The 17,155-nt window shown below is 36.5% G+C and overlaps 2 protein-coding genes across 2 annotated transcripts; one reads left to right on the top strand and one right to left on the bottom strand.

Moving 5' to 3' along the window:
* Window positions 1-1,520: 1,520 nt before the first annotated feature.
* Window positions 1,521-4,217, top strand: LOC126710510 (DEAD-box ATP-dependent RNA helicase 21). Its single transcript, XM_050410994.1, has one exon. It carries the CDS (start codon window positions 1,732-1,734, stop codon window positions 3,913-3,915), a length of 2,184 nt encoding a protein of 727 aa, XP_050266951.1. The 5' UTR covers window positions 1,521-1,731; the 3' UTR covers window positions 3,916-4,217.
* An 8,462-nt stretch (window positions 4,218-12,679) lies between these two features.
* Window positions 12,680-14,031, bottom strand: LOC126709779 (uncharacterized). The gene has a single exon (XM_050410117.1). It carries the CDS (start codon window positions 13,828-13,830, stop codon window positions 12,973-12,975), a length of 858 nt encoding a protein of 285 aa, XP_050266074.1. The 5' UTR covers window positions 13,831-14,031; the 3' UTR covers window positions 12,680-12,972.
* Between the last annotated feature and the right edge of the window lie 3,124 nt (window positions 14,032-17,155).

Genomic DNA, 17,155 nt, shown 5'->3' with positions numbered 1-17,155 from the left:
GAGAGAGTTACCGAGAGAGGAGAGTGAGAGAATTCGTGAGGGTTTAGGGGTGCTGTTGGGTCATTTGGCTAGGAACTACCCTCAATAGGAAACACTAAGCCCACTAATACAAGTAAATTGTAAGTCCAATTCTAAGCCCGGCCCATCAAGTAGCCATTGGGCTCGCACATATATATATATATATATAGTTATGTTAGAATAATAATTAAATGATTAAATCAATCATTTTTTAAGAGTTTAAGTTTTTAGGACAAATTGTTGTTTATCATGATATCAAAGAAATTGATCATGAGTTCAAACATTATTTTCACTCTACCTTCTATTTAAAAAGTTAAAAATGTCATTTGCAATGTCATACTTATTAAAAGATAGTCTAATTAGAAGTAGGAAAAAAAAAAGTCTAACTATGCACACGAGAAGGAATGTTAAAATAATGCTTAAATTTACTTGTTCCTTATAATTAGTTAAGCAATTAGTACAAGTCATGTTCCAAAAAATCAAGAGTTGTGCATCATTCCTCTCTCATCTCTCTTACTCTCATGAGCTTCACTCACACCACTTCTCTCATATCACTTCAATACAAATGGTTCCTTCATCACACTCTACCTTACCTTTTTTTTTTTTTTTTGGGATTAATTACCATGCCTTAGTGTGCATTGAATCTTGATTATAAGTCAGCTTATTGTCTTTTTTTTTAATACTATTTTTGGGTTCTAAGTGAGTCTTCTACTTATTTTATTTAGTTTTTACGTTTTATTTACAGTATTTTTAGCAAATTAAGTTTTCAGCAAACAAGTAGATAAGTTGTTCTCAATTAAGTTAGTTTGGTTCAGTTTTATGATTTTAGGTATTTTGAAGACTTGCTTTTATAAGTGTTTTGCAATTGCAACTCAAAAAGGGTGCAATAAAAAAATGCCTAAAATCACAACAATAAGACTGTTAAGTGCAATTTTGAAAACTTACCAAACTCCAAAATATGCGTTTATAGAATGCAAGCCCCACCTGCCCCTAATTCTTAAGTCACATGTTAATAATACCATAATACTACTTCTCCTGTCTCAGTTTGTCTGTCTTCTATTTTATTTTGGGATGGCTCAAAATATTATCCTGTTTCTAAAAGTAAAAACTATTAGTTTACTAATGTTCCTATTATACCTATACTTTATTTTCAAAACTATTTGAAAAGAAAACTAACAAATATTTAAAAAAATCAATCTAATTGGGGCATCTTTTTAATTGTCTCATTAAGAATAACTCTTTAAAAAAAAACTAATAAATTTATTTAAGGATAATTTTGTAAGCTTATATATTTTTATAAAGTAGATAAGATAATAAATGATATTTCTTTAAAAAATATGACTTTTCAAATAGGATAAAGGGAGTAATAATTTTCTTTAAGATAAGACATGCTCACTGCTCACTGCTCACTCACTGCTCAGAATATCCCATATCGGTTGAAAATACTACAGGACATTCTTTGGTAATTTATAAATACCCCCAAGCAGAAATGGGCCGAAGTTTAGATTTTCCTTAGTAAAGTTAATTTGGGCCACATACTAGAAATAACACAGCCCCTATTCGGGAACACACAGTCTCACCGACCTGTGTTTCTGGAAGGCTCTAGGACTTGCGCCACTCACTATATCCACTAATCTTTTCCCCTCCTGCACTTAACCAAGCGATCTCTCTCTCTAACACACACACACACACTGTCTCTCTCTCATTTCAACCATGAAACGTAGTTTAACCGAAGACGTTGCCGCCGTCAACGTCACAAGCTCCGCCGCGAAACCCGTCTTCCTAACCAGAGCGGAGCGCGAAGCCTTAGCCCTAAAACGCCGTCAAAAAGAAGCCGATGAAATCAACAAAAGCCGTCAAGGCCTCCTCTCCTCCGCTTCCAACAACCACAGCCACAGCCACAACAACCACCACAACAGCAACGATTTCAATAAACCCTCCGATTCCGATCGCCACCGCGATCGCGATCGCGATCGCGACCGTGACCGCGACCGCGACCGCGACCGCGATCGTGATCGTGACCGTGACCGTGACAGGCGCGACCGTGACCGTGACAGAGACCGGGAACGAGACCGAGATCGGCGCGATAGAGACCGTGAGCGCGAAGAGGATGCTAAGTCTCGCGAGCGTGCGCGGTTGGAGAAATTGGCGGAGCGAGAGCGTGAGAAAGAGCTCGAATCCATTAAAGAGCAGTACTTAGGGTCGAAGAAGCCTAAGAAGCGAGTTATCAAACCTAGCGAGAAATTCAGGTTCTCGTTCGATTGGGAGAACACGGAGGACACTTCTCGTGACATGAATGCACTGTACCAAAACCCTCACGAGGCTCAGCTCTTGTTCGGACGAGGCTTCCGTGCCGGCGTCGATCGCCGCGAGCAGAAGAAGCTCGCCGCCAAGAACGAGAAGGAGATGCGCGAGGAGATTCGCCGGAAGGATGGGGTGGAGGAGAGGCCAGAGGAGGCTGCGGCTCAGAAACTCAAAGAGCAAGCTGCTGAAAAGTACGACCCGTACGACATGAGAGTCGATCGACACTGGAGTGAGAAGAAGCTCGAGGAAATGGCGGAGAGAGATTGGAGGATTTTCAGAGAGGATTTCAATATCTCCTATAAGGGTTCGAAGATTCCTCGCCCTATGAGGGCTTGGGAAGAGAGCAAATTGAGTCAAGAGCTGTTGAAGGCAGTCGAAACAGCCGGGTACAAGAAGCCTTCGCCTATTCAAATGGCGGCCATTCCACTCGGTCTGCAACAGCGCGACGTGATTGGGATTGCTGAAACTGGTTCTGGTAAGACTGCTGCTTTTGTTCTTCCTATGCTTACTTACATTACTAGGCTACCTCCAATGAGTGAAGAGAACGAGGCCGAGGGGCCTTATGCCGTTGTAATGGCACCCACTCGTGAGCTTGCTCAACAGATTGAGGAAGAAACTAATAAGTTCGCTAAGCATTTGGGGATCAAAGTGGTCTCAATTGTTGGTGGGCAGTCCATTGAGGAACAAGGGTTTAGGATTAGGCAAGGGTGTGAGGTTGTCATTGCTACGCCGGGGCGTTTGATTGATTGTTTGGAGAGGCGTTACGCGGTTCTCAATCAGTGTAATTATGTTGTTCTTGATGAGGCTGATCGTATGATAGATATGGGATTTGAGCCACAGGTTATGGGTGTGTTGGATGCAATGCCTTCTAGCAATTTGAAACCCGAAAATGAAGATGAAGAGCTCGATGAGAAGAAGATTTATAGAACCACTTATATGTTTAGTGCCACCATGCCGCCTGCGGTGGAGCGCCTTGCTAGAAAGTATTTGAGGAATCCTGTTGTGGTAACTATAGGCACTGCTGGAAAGACCACCGACTTGATATCCCAACATGTGATGATGGTTAAGGAATCAGAGAAGTTTTCTAGGTTACAGAGATTGCTTGACGAACTTGGTGATAGGACTGCAATCGTGTTTGTTAACACTAAGAAGAATGCAGATAATGTTGCCAAGAACTTGGATAAGGCAGGCTATCGTGTTACAACCTTACATGGTGGAAAGTCGCAGGAGCAGAGGGAAATTAGTCTTGAGGGTTTTAGGACGAAGAGATACAATGTCCTTGTTGCCACTGATGTTGCGGGGCGTGGTATTGACATACCCGATGTCGCCCATGTCATTAATTTTGATATGCCTGGGAGTATTGACATGTACACGCATCGTATTGGACGAACAGGACGTGCAGGCAAGACGGGTGTGGCCACTACATTCTTGACTCTTTCAGACTCTGATGTCTTTTATGATCTCAAGCAGATGCTTATCCAGAGTAACAGTAGTGTTCCTAATGAACTTGCAAGACACGAGGCTTCCAAATTCAAGCCAGGTTCAGTTCCTGATAGACCACCAAGACGCAATGACACTGTTTTTGCCCATTGAGAAGTTTGAAAGACACTTTTAGGTGAAGTCTCCATGTCAGTTGTGCCATATGACAGTTTTTAGTAGCTGAAACTTAGTGACTCAGGTAAGGAACTGCAATAGATCATTTGATGGGAATAGGATTTTTGGGACCTGATTGTTAAGACCTTCTTCCTTGAAGGGGGAATTGATGTCATTACATTTTCCTGCTGTAATATATTTGCTCTTCTGCTGATTATTTATTGTAGGAATATTTTCACGATGATATCAGTTGAGAATGCTGTATTTGATCTCTGATTTTATTTCAACTGTAGATTTGTTTATGTCTGCTTATTCTTACTTTGATTGGTTGGTATTCATTGGTAGTTGTTTTTTTTTTTTTATCATGTTTAATTGTCTGTCACATATTGCCATCTTACACTTTGTGTTGCATTATACTTGACTGTGTTTTTTATGTATTGACATTGATAATATGGTAAATTGAGGGTTATGGTATTATTGTAACTATGCACCTCCATAAGTGAAGATTTATGAGAGGCTTGAATTACTAATGCAATATCAACTGTATAGACACTAATAAGCGGGTTTTTATGACAAATACATGGGTTATAGGTCTATCAGTCTGACACAGTTTGGTGTTTATCAATGGAACTCCTCTAGATGTGTTATACAACAGGAGGTGTTAGACATGGTGGTTTCAGCTCATTTATATCATACTACAGCTGAAATTTTGATAAATATTTTGTTCATATTACCAATCACAAAAAAAGAAAAAAAGAAGTTCATGCTGTCTAATAGTCATAATAGGTTGCTCAAAAAGGAAAAATAATGAAATCAATAGAGGAAGACTCTTCTAGTTCTTACCAATATTTCTCCCCCTAGTTTTTCTTCTTCCGTTTTTTTTTTGGGGGGGGGGGGGGGGGGGGGGGGAAGAATAAGCACATGCTGGGTCAGTTTTAGAAAAAGATTTTATGTTTGTTGAACAAAGTAGAAGAAAGCCAGGTTATGACCAAATGACTGAAAAGAATGAGCTCTGAAGATTGTGTATAGAGAAGGGCGTATTTGAAGATTGTTTGTCAGTCAAGGTCATGTGGTATTTAGTGGCAATTCAACTTTAGTTTGTAGAACCCCTAGCATTTCTGGCAGGTGAAGGATATAAAGGAAAAAACACACGTCTATTATGGTCTGATGGAGATTTTTAGGTATGAAATTAGTTACTGATCTTTTTGTTACCTAGGTATACTTCTTAGACTAGCATTAGAGTCGTGGGGTAAGTAGGTCTTGTTCATCCATCAAAAAAAAAAAAAAAAAAACTAGGTATAGTTCCAAATCAGAATTTCTTGTCCTGGAAAGAAAGCTATGCTATTTAATCTACTTTTTCTATACTTGTGTGTCCTAGGAGTATGCCCCTTTTTGTACATTTTAATCAAATAAATCACGTTATTTCTTTAAGAAAAAAGGAAGCACTTTAGATATTAGAGACTTTAGAGTTTCTTCATTCCAGTGTATTTTACTGTTTTAAAATACAACTGAAATGTGGAAACACAATTTAGATATATTTAGTTGTTTCTTCAAACTTTGTGCATTGACACCATCCCCCAATTTTTTGACGCATGTTGAAATAAACCAAATCAAGTATGACTAATTTTACCAACATCTTAATTGCATTGATTTGTATGGTTTTGCAAATTTGTAACTTAAACCGTTAGTATTTATGTTAGCAAGCTTGTATAGTTGTATATCTAGAACAAATAACAACAATAACAAAGCTTCTGTTGCAAAACTTTGAAGATGGTATGAATTCTCAAAAATCTCAACAAACAAATTGTGGACAGACATATGAACACTTCTCCGCCATTCTATCCTATCCAAAATTATATCCCATCACCTCTGTAAATAACGTACCTTTTAATTACTTTTCCATTTTATTTAGGCTTTCCTCTTGCTCTTTTTGTTCCCTTAATTTGAATTGAACCACTTTTCATTTATCCCAAAATTGAAGCTCTGTGTGGTGGAAGGAAAACTATGTTCCTCTTGATGGGTAGAATTACTTGAATGAGTCAATTCTCACCAGTTCCTCAAAAGTAATATGTATCCTTGTTTTAGATAGTGTTGTTAAGACTAATTTTTGTATCCTATTTTCCTCTCTGCTTTTGTAGTTGTTTCTATTATTGCTTGTGCAATGCCTCAGTGGTACCAATGGTATTGGAGCCACCAGCTGAATTTACTGTTGTGGGATCAATTTAATGACTTCAAAAAAAAAATGTCAACATATCAAATTCACTGTAAAATTCGCAGTGGCTGTGTTTTCTGTTTTGGTCGCACTAAGATGATGAATTCACAACTGCCCAATCAGCGTGAAACAAAATGGGCCAGTTCCATCTCCATGCACTGTCTTCAGTAAAAGCAGGACTTTTTGGTATGTTGTCCTATTGAGCTTTTTTTTTCCCCTTTATCAAGGGAAGGTGCTGAAGTTGAGTCTTAGATGTTTAAATTTTGTCGTTTGATATTTCCCTTTCCCTTTGCCTTTTCTTTCTCCTATACGTTACTTTTTTGTGTTGCTATCCTGCTGTATTGTTGTTGAATGAAAAGTGTGGAAATATTGAATTTGGCTCATTACTATGGCTCATTCATCCCATAACTATGGATCTTGAACCCAATACCTCACCATTCATCCCATTACTATGGTTCACTGGTTGTAATTTTCCCTTTTCATCTACTGGACTGATGCTGTTGCCCCCGTCGGAACACATACTGTTGGGGTTGTTGGGTGATTTATTTTCTACTAGCAGCTTGTAATGCCATAGGTATATGCAATTGGTTGCTTACTAAAGAAAAAAATTTGTAGCAATTGGTTGTCAGAATTGGACAATTATTTGCTACTAGAAATATAGGAAACAATGTATTCGCAAGCATTTGCACTTTTGCCGTAACACCATTCTTATTTCTGAACATCAATTTTTGACCTCTACAACTGGCTTTATCAGCCTCTCGAACGAGTAAGCGTGCAATGAGTATTTTTGTGATTATATTATATTCATTTCTTTTTCTTTGTTTAGAATAACAAATTTCCTACAATAATTGCTTGCTCACTTTGGTCTTCAAGATTTGACGCTAGTTGGTATATGCAAACTAACTTTAATATATGTGGTTGTGTGGCCAAGAGATCTGGAAAGGTATCAGCTTCAAGGGAAAAGATCCTTGCCAACATTTCAATAGCTCATACACTTATTTGGACATAATATGATTTCACATAACTCTCAATCGCAACCAAATTTCATGTCTACTACTAACTTCATAATTGAGAAGTGCTTCACACAAGCAACTAATTAAGTAGGACTGTAGGAGAAACAGGTTAAGATGATTGCCAAATTGTTTATTAAAAAAAAAAAGATCCGAGGCCAGATTAACTACTTCATTTTTTGACAACTTATCCAATAGTAAGGAAGCCCATTTGTTCAATGACACGGGGAGATTCAAAATCAATTTATAAGATAAATAAAGACCTGAAACACAAGTGTCACATTTTAAAAAAAAAAAACGTATTTCAGAAGTCAATGGAACATAGAATAATAACTGTGTACTTGAAGATTCAGGTGATATAAAAAAAATTGAGCATTTTGGCATGTTGCTAGGTCATTAACAAAAAAATAGAAATTAAAAAAATTACTAGAATATATGAATGCTGCTAGGTCATTAACATGCGTGGTTGTTTATGCATCATCATGAACATTTAAATTTTTTTTTAATGCTGTGGGTTTTAGTTAACTCAATTGGTGAAATTTCTGATGGTTGAATAAAAGATTTGAAGTTCAACTATCACTTACATCAAAAACTGATTGTTGTTTTAGCCTGATGATAAAGAATTATCATTAGAAGCGAACGTTATAGGTTGAAAATCTCTCTAAAAAAAAAAAAAAATGCTAGAGAGTGAGAATAATAAAATAGCACCCAAAGAGAAAATTTTACAAATTATTATAAAAAAAAATTAAAAAAAAAAAAAAGTCCATTGTGCTACTCCATCACCACAAACGCTGCTAAACTTCACCCCCAAAATTGACACCTATAATATCAAAAACATTTATAAGAGGTAAAAAAAATAGGACCTACCATCAGCCAAAACTTTGTTTGCCTAATCAAGTAATATTCTTAAGTATTTGTAAAGCGAGAAAAAAAGAAAAAAAGAAAAAAAACTCATGAATTGGAATAGAAATTGGAGAATGCACTTCAATTTTGGGTGTGAAGTCATATGAGATTAGAATACATAGAATAAAAAAACTTATGACAGTAACATATGTGGGAGGTTTTATTTAGAACACTGATTCAATCAAATTGTGCCGATAGCGGTTATTAAATATGGGGTTCACAAAATTGTACTATTTTTTATAAAATTTGAATTTGAAATAAGAAAAAATGATGGGTGGGGACATTTTTTTTTTCTTTTTGGAATAAACCTTTTATATATATATATATATATATATATTTGTGTATAGATATATTGCAAGCTATTCAAAGTTCAAACTAATAAATTTGGTTGAGCAAAATTTAGATACAGTACCTTAGGTATCCCATTTAAAATTTAAACACCCGTCTAATTAGAAAACTTAGCTAAAGGGTGCTTTAAGACCGTCTCTTTTCTTCCTTTTTTTAATTCTCTTTTTCTTTTCTTTTTTTCACCTTCTCTTTCAGATCTCTCATTCATTCTTTTGAAAAAGCGAGAAAAGTTTTGTTAAAAAGAAAAAAGTGAGAGAAGCAAAAAGCTTTGAACAATCAAAGGCTTTGCACAATTTCATGCTGCTGTGTTTGAAGTAAGGGGAACCAAAGGAATTTGAGGTGCATGAAGACAAGTTTAACCCCAAGCGGTGTGGCGCATTGGTCAGGTGTACTCTGGGATGAGTCGTGACACCTGAACGTCTTGGGTTCGAGCAGCCATGTGTGCATTCACTCCCTTGGGGCCATCGGACTAGGGGAATTTATAGCTTGTTTGGATGGATGGAGAGTAGAGGGGAGTAGAGTAAAGGGAGGGAGAGTAAGTTAAATTACCTTATTTGGATGTTTTTTAAGGGTGGAGGAGGAGGGATTTGGAGGGGTTCTAATTACTTCTAATTAGGGGTGGCAAAATTGGACATGACTTGTGAACTCGACATGACATGACATGAAATTAGTAGGTTATGAGTTGAGACTTAATGAGTTTGTGTCATATTCGGGTTGACATAACTGACCTGTTTAATAAATGGGTTGTGTTAGTGTTCAATATATAGAACCCGTTTAACCCGTCTAACCTATTTAATTAAATAACATTTTACTAATATACCCTTCAAACTCTAGGTATATAAACTTATTAGTTGTTGTGGTTTATTTTCTTTAACATATTGTGATTACTTGTTTGTGATATTGGAATATACTTTAATTTTAAATGATTATTTGTAATGCAATTACTCATTAGTTCTGAATTTTATATTAAAAATATTTATTTGTTTGTTTTTTCATTTTTTTTTCTTTATTTTGATAAAATCTGATAAACAGGTTGACATGACTAACTTGTTTAATTAATAAATGGGTCATGTTAGGGTTGAGGAATCTTTACTCGTTTAATAAACATGTTGGGTTAGTGTTAACCTATATAGTCGGATACTCATGAGTTGACATGACACGAACCCGACACGTGAACACGAATTGCCACCCCTTCTTCTAAACCCTCATTTTTAATTCCCTAAATTGGAGAGATTTGGAGAGAGAGTAGAGCATAAAAATGCTTGACCAAATGAATTACCAGATTTACCCTAACCATATTAACAAAATTACAAACTATGAAAATGCTAATTATTTCTCTTCCCCTTAATTTTAAAAACATCCAAATAAGGTGGAGGATAACCATTCCCTTCTGCTCTCCTTTCCCTCCAAACTTCCAAACATAGCATTAATTGCCCCTTAACTTACGCGAGGTGCATTTGCAGGAAACACCTTGCCGAGAGCCTGTGCACCCCAAGATTAGTCAGGGCTCTGCTCTGTACACCTAGTGCCAATCAAAAAAAGAATACAAGTTTGAACGATGCCGGAGAAGTGCCGACTACGGCGAATCAAAGACGCTGGAGAAGTGTAAAAAATGACAGATCAAGATCTCCAGTTCAAGAGCAAAGAGTTTGTCTTAGATTCATTTTTTTCACCTTTTCTTTCAAAATCCTCTATTGTGCTTCTTGTGATTTTTTGAAAATAAAATAAAATAAAAGAAGAAGACGAAATTGAAAAGAGAATAAGATAATGAAATCGGAGAGGAACTCCTCCATCATTGGCGGTAGAAGTGGGGCCGTGGAATCTAAGGATGAGAAAAATCAAAGAGATAATATGAATTACTCGTTGGAAGAAAAAAAATAAGCTATTAACGGCATTAGTTGAGTTTTTAAGTTAGACAGGTGTCTAAATTTTAAATGGGGTATCTAAAGAATAGTACCTAAGTTGTGCCCAATTTGTTTCTATTGCTTTCCTCATTTTCTCTTCATGCTCTCAAATGTGCCATATTGCTATTTTTAACAACATGCACCACAAAAATAGAGCTACATTGATGATGTTATTGTTAAATTTTTAAGCAATTGAACTATAGTGATTTGCCATTTATGGTCTATTGTAGCACAAAAGTTATAAAAAATAATATTTTTATATTCATTACTTTTGTTTTTTCAATTAAAATAACTTCTCTCTCTCTTAGGGGTGAGTAAAAAACCCGCCAAACCTGACTCGACCCGGGTTGGGTCGGTTTTTAGGGCTTGGTGGGTTAGGTTGGGTTACAAAATTTTTTTTAATAGCGGGTCAAGGTGGGTTTGGGTCATAAAATTACAAACCCACCAAACCCGACCCGGCCCACCCATATTTTAATATATGTTTAAAATATATTATATATTTAATAAAAAAAAAAAAAAAAAAAAACCAGCTGTAGAGCACTTCCTCGGTTCCTACTGTCATATATAATATAAAATCCTATTAGTTCTTTTAATATATATTTAAATATATTATATAATTAATAAAAAAAATTAAAAATTTAGATATATTTTGTTTATAACTGAGTTAGGAACTCATGTATATTTTGTTTATAAGTGAATTAGGACACTAGTTCATTTATATTTTGTTTATCAACTCAGTTGGATACTTAAACATATTTTGTTTACAATTAAGTTGGAATATTAGTTTATATATTAATGTATATTTTGTTTATCAACTTAGGTGACAAGTGTGATATATTTTTTTCTGCTTAATTTAATAATAATAGTAATAAAAAAATTGTCCAACCCATGGGTTCAACCCGACCCAACCCAACCCATGTGGGTTGGGTCAAAAAATCCCCTCAACTTGACCCATGCACACCCCTACTCTCTCTCTCTCTCTCTCTATTTTCTTATTTCTTCACATTGACTCTCTCTCTTTCTTCCTCTCTCCAAGCTTCTCTCATCCAAGCCCTTTCTTGCTCGTCCTTCTCTCTCTCACTGTAGTTCGTGGCTCCGGTTTGGTTTATGGTCCGATTTTCGGTTTCGCTTCGTTGTCTAATAGTATATTTGGTAATCCGACAATGGAGCTTCAGTGGTCCGATCTATTGTCCGATAGGATTTTTGTTGGTTCTTTGTGGGTTTTTTTTTAGCTGGTGGTGGTTATGCGATAGTGGGTTTGGTTTTGTGATTTGGTTTTAGGTTTATGATTTGGTTGTGATTTTGGTGATTGGGGGTTACGGTTGTGGGTGGTAGTAACTATGGCAATGGTTGTTATGGCAATGGCGGTGGTTGAGTGGGTTTCGTGGCTAGTGGGTTATGGTGGCTTTTTTTTTTTTTTTTTTTTTGTGTGGTGGTGGATGTGGGTTTGCTAGGTTGAGAAGGAAGAGGTGTGAGTGTGAGTTTATTGGTGGAGAGAGAGAGAGAGAGAATATTTAAAAGAAGTGGTAAAAGAAAATAGAACATTTGATGTTTGCTGTATTGTAAAGTGACGATGTTAAAATAGATAAAGTAATTTTTTAAATTGCAAAAAACTAAAACTTTTAGTATCATCATAGTAAACACTCTAAGATACACAACTTTTTTTTTTAAGAATAATTTAATGATACAATGGGAGAGAGATTTTGAATCTGAATTCCATCTCTTCAATGGAAATGTCAAAATGTGCCAATCATTTGAGTGGCAATACTCTTAATGAAGATGCACTACTTTTCAATTAAAAGTTTTAATGCTATAAGATCCACAGTAACAATATTTGAACTTAAAATATCTTGCACCCTAGTGATAATCATGACAAATCCTATTTATCAATCCATTTCCAATTGCTAATCACAAATATAAAAGATCCATTGTGCCCCCCACGACTCTTTCTCAATCTCTTCACTACATTTTCCTGCGAATATGCCCATTTAGCCTTAGCCGGTCATGCTGCCTACGTATATGAACAATTCAACCGGTCGTACTAGTAGATTTTTCGTTTTTCCAAGCATTCTTGTTTCTGTTTTTTCTGTTATTTTATTTTATTTTATTTTTTATTATTATTTTTTTAAATTCTCAAATAGTTGGATGTTTTTGAAACAGAATTTCTGCGACATTGCTTGGCAGTCCAGTCGCGACGCCACCTATAGCGTAATAATGGCTTGACCAGAATCCTTTGATTCAAAAATCACAGCGTGACTTTAATATGCAATCTTTTTATTCCTTTAGGCTTTGTCATCATTCCCAATCCCACCCATTAATTCCTCTATCAACAATATATTAACTCTCTCTCATCTCATGTAGCCTCAAAACTATTTTTGAAACCAAAATTTGTTGCGTAGATAATCAATCCACAATCGATGGATCACCACTAACTTTTCATTGAATATTTACAAACTCACAATATGCCAAACAAAGCAAGCACATATTACATATTTGATTTTCTAGACTAACTCAAAACCTTTTTTTTTTTTTTTTTGAGAAAACTAACTCAAAACTTAAATCATAAAAATGTACATTTGTGAGCGTGTAAAAAATGATTGGATTCACTCCCAAAAAAAAATAAAAAACTAATTTACATCAATGAACATGATCACTAGTACACAAGAAAAGTGTAAACTCTTCACAAGGATTTGCGTCGAATGCGATGTAATTGAGAAGTAGTTTCCAGAGACCCAGAATAGGTTTTCTTATAATCTTTCATATTCTCATTCTCCCTCTTGTAATTCTCGCTGAATCTTCTTACATAATTCTTCTTCGTTGGTGCTGGATTTTTGGTACTTGAGCTGTCTTTTAAGATAGGGAATACATACCAAAAGATTGAGGTGCATATTACAGCAAAAGGTCGACCATACACAGCTAATGACAACAAGATCAAGATTATAATCACCGGCAAATAATAAGATGGTCGCTTCCATTTATCCAACTTCACGTTCCATGAAAAGCTTTTCTTCTTGTTCTCTGTTTTTTCATTTGATAATTCCAATTTTGGTTGCTCTACTTCTTTCGAAGCAACTGGGGCCTCAACAATCTCATCCACAGCTTTTGAATTGGTCTGTGTGACGCTTACATGTTTGTTGTCTTTGCCTCCCTTACGGACCTTCTTCAACTTCACCACAATTGGAACACAATCATTCGAGTTGGAGTAGACAAAGCGCACGAGAGAGATACCTTCAGCACCCATTTGTGTGTAAATCTTCTGTCTTTTCTCATCAAGATCAGTTAAAAGTTCAGAGAACTTATCAAGCCCACGTGTGGCATAGGGGTTCTTACTACCCTTTCTTGATTTCTTTGTCGGTAATGAAGCAGATATGTTATTTTCTTTTTCTTCTTCTTCGTGAGGGAAAGAGCAGCTGCCACAGAGAAGGATACTATACATATCTGAAACCGGAGGAGGAGGAGTTTTGAGGAGTTTGGGGCTGATTTTAGGTGATTGATAGAGAGAAAAACAGGGGGGTCGCAGGTACTTAATGAAGGCCATGCCTTGTGGACCAAATCCAATCAATCTTTAGTCAAATTGTGAAATTGTCAAGTTTGAAAACTACTCCATAGAAACTTCCCCTCATGGATCTGCTATTGTTTGACTTCTTGGAGAGGAAGCTTAGGCAAGTTCCCCATTTTTTTTTTCTTTTTCTTTTCAAAAACTACTGGTATATACAGGGAAAGACGTGTTTTTGAAAAGAAATGAGAGGTTAAATATATTTTTTTTTTGATGAACTGAGAGGTTAAATATATATGACTTGGACAAGGAGGCATTGAATAGTTCAATTTTAGACGGTAATAATGTAATACCAATGATTATTTATTCCTTTGAAAAAAAAAAAAAATCTTTATTAAATCACAAAACCGAACTCCCTTCTAGAAGGAGCTCTCAATCAATTGTTAGTTGACGAAACCGCAATAGTTAGTTGGCTATGTGAACCTATGGAATTTCAGGAATCTATAAAACGAGGAATATTATTGGTCACAATATTTTTATAACATTTTCACAACAAATCTTAAGTGATAGGTTGTTATTGACTGTTTACGGGTGGGCTAAAAAGTAATTTAAGTTGTGGATGATTTGAGTTGTAGATTATTCAAATTATAGCTAATAAAAACTTACTACCTATAATTTATTATAAAAATGTTGTGAAAATATTTTAAACTTATTATTTATTTGAAAGTGAAAATCAAAATGTAAATGAGCAAAATCATCGACCTCATAAATGGATCTTTCTTAACCTTATCTCATTGTTATCATTCAACCCAGTACATTTTTCAAAGATGCTAACATCACGATTGATCCTGGCCATTTTAAATTGTAGTGAAGGACTAACAATAGGCGCTGATGATATTGTTATATATTATAAGAAATGTCAACTGATTAATAATATGATTTGTTGTGAAATATTGTGTATATCAAGGGTAAAGCCAAAAATTTTAGTTTGGGGGGCCAAGTTATGATACTAATAAATTAGTTAAGTCTCTCACACACATATATACACAAATTAATTTACTAAGAGAATTTATCATCTTTTAAATTTAATGAGTATATAGAAGTCATGTATTCTTATATTAGACATGTACAAAAATATATACTAAAAAAATAACGTTGTATCTCCTATTAAAAATATGCTTGATGATGATCTTTCATATAATAAACTTCATCTTTTAGCATCTCCATAATGAAATTTTGAAGATTTTCATTTTTAATATAAATTACTAAATTGTCTACCAAAGTCAATAACAAAATTTCAATGGAACCAATGAAATCTTCAAGTTCAAGAATAATTCAAAAATATAACACATACTATAGCATAATTTACAATAAAAAATGAAAGTGAGAAAAAATGTATCTTGTCTCTATAACTACTAGACCAACTAGATTAAAAAAAAAAAAAATTATTTAAAGCATGTAACAAATTAAACCACATAGTTTAAAAGTAACAAATTAAATTCTTAGGTTTCAAGAAGTACGTAACTGTAGGGACATGTTTTGCGTCAAACCGCAGTAGAGTTGGGTTCGCACATAAATGGGCCCATACAATATCATTTGTAGAGAGTGGGATCGAAAGGCTAAGTCGTGTTTACCCGGCGGTGGTTTTGTTAAGGAGCTCATACATGGTTCAGGTGTCTTCACCTCTGGAACCCCTCATCTTTTCCCCGTGGGACTGGAGCCCCTTCTTTAGGTTACACATTTTTCTTTTATACTAGCATGCGTTCAATTTCCTTCGTCCACGTGTAGGGTCGACCTTTCCAAGACTGATACTTGTCCCATCTATCCCAGACCTAAGTCGTTGGGAGTAGCTGATAAAGCTAAAGAGCATAGCTCTGTTAGGTGCCAAGTTCAGTCGGGGAAAAGCAGTAAGGGCAGCCTGTCCTAAATATTTCAGATTTTCTTTTAAGATTGTCCCTATGCCACTTTTGCCCCTTTTTCTTGGTGGAGCTTTGGACCAAACCGAGGGCTGCACCGTCCTCGGCTGCCTCTCTGGGCCCATGTGTGCTTTACACTAATGAGCTTGGACTACCATCTTCTTCGGATTGGGCCTTAAAGCTTCCATGAACAAATGGGCCTGGCCCATATATTGTTGGGCCCCACAATAGCTCCTCAAAACCCTGCTGTCCGACCTCTTGGTTGGAAAGGGGGGTTTTGGTAACTCCGGGCCTTCATTACGGCTCATTTAATTCGACCCTTCCTTGGCGTTGGCAATTCTCTAAATACCCATGAAACGCTCCGATCTACGAGATATCCTTCTTGATTTAGCCTTGATACATTCTGTCCGTTTGGCTACCCGAAGTAGGTCTTTAATGTTTTCCCTTCACAAGGTCTCTCGAATTCAATGGCTACTGATAACGTGGGGGAGCGGAACAGGCACATTCTCGCTGGCAGATTTCCTTGAAGGTCTGAACATATTTAATGCCGTCCTTTTCGTCCCTTATTTAAAGAGGGTGGACATGAGTTGTTTCTTCCATATGTGAATCCCTTAATCCCCCAGAAAACTGAAGTCTTTAGATTCCTCCCAGAATTCACATTTACCCTCTGATTATACCTTGACTTGTAATACGTTCGCCACAGTCATGGGTGATGAAGAAACCTTCTCCCTCCCAAAAATACCTTGTTCTTGCTACGCTTGAGATGGCTCGATCGGGGCAAGGATGGCGGAGATTCAAGATTTGTCTCGCCTACCTTTCAGCCAAAATCCGAAGCAGGAACTCGTCACGTCGCATCTTCGACGTGACTGAGCCGAGGACACACAGCATCATCACCACCCGCTCTCTCATGAGCATATCTAATGTGGTACCGGTGTGCTAAGAGTCAGGACTGGGGCAGGGACTAAATGCCCCTGCTTCTTCTTCTCTTTGTTCACTGGTGCCACCCTTTACTTTTCTTTCTTCTTCTTTCCACCTCCAGCTCCATCCTGGGGCTTTTCCTTCTCCCTCTTTTGCTCCTTTCTCCTTCTTTTCATTTCTTCCCTCTTCTTCTCCTCCTTCTCTTACTCATGTCCTCCATCTTCCTCATTCATCTCCTCCATCTTCTGCTCATGTCCTCCATCTTCTTCTTCCTTGGCACTCTTCGGTGACAAGAGCTTGCTGAAGTGCTTCCATGTGTTCCAATTCTTCTTCCTTCTCCTTTATCTTTTTCTAAAAAGGTTCGTCTCCTGATACGAGTAGCACTGAGACAGAGATTGGAAAAGCTTTGAAGGCGAGTTTAAAAGGCAGCTGGTTATTTACTTATCTGTACTGCGGATGCTAGTGTTACTTTGACAGTTCATTTTTTGTATAGGCTTGTTTAAGCCCTTCTTTGTACGTTATAATAACTTTTC

This window comes from Quercus robur, chromosome 12, assembly GCF_932294415.1.
Source record: "Quercus robur chromosome 12, dhQueRobu3.1, whole genome shotgun sequence".
In the NCBI taxonomy this organism is placed as follows: domain Eukaryota; kingdom Viridiplantae; phylum Streptophyta; class Magnoliopsida; order Fagales; family Fagaceae; genus Quercus; species Quercus robur.
The sequence above is the reverse complement of the archived record's forward strand: the minus strand, read 5'-3'. Positions and strand labels throughout refer to the sequence as shown.

What these genes read in the sequence shown, in the direction of transcription:
- LOC126710510 (XM_050410994.1), top strand. Translation starts at nt 1,732, where the DNA reads ATGAAACGTAGTTTAACCGAAGACGTTGCCGCCGTCAACGTCACAAGC.
- LOC126709779 (XM_050410117.1), bottom strand. Translation starts at nt 13,830, where the DNA reads ATGGCCTTCATTAAGTACCTGCGACCCCCCTGTTTTTCTCTCTATCAA.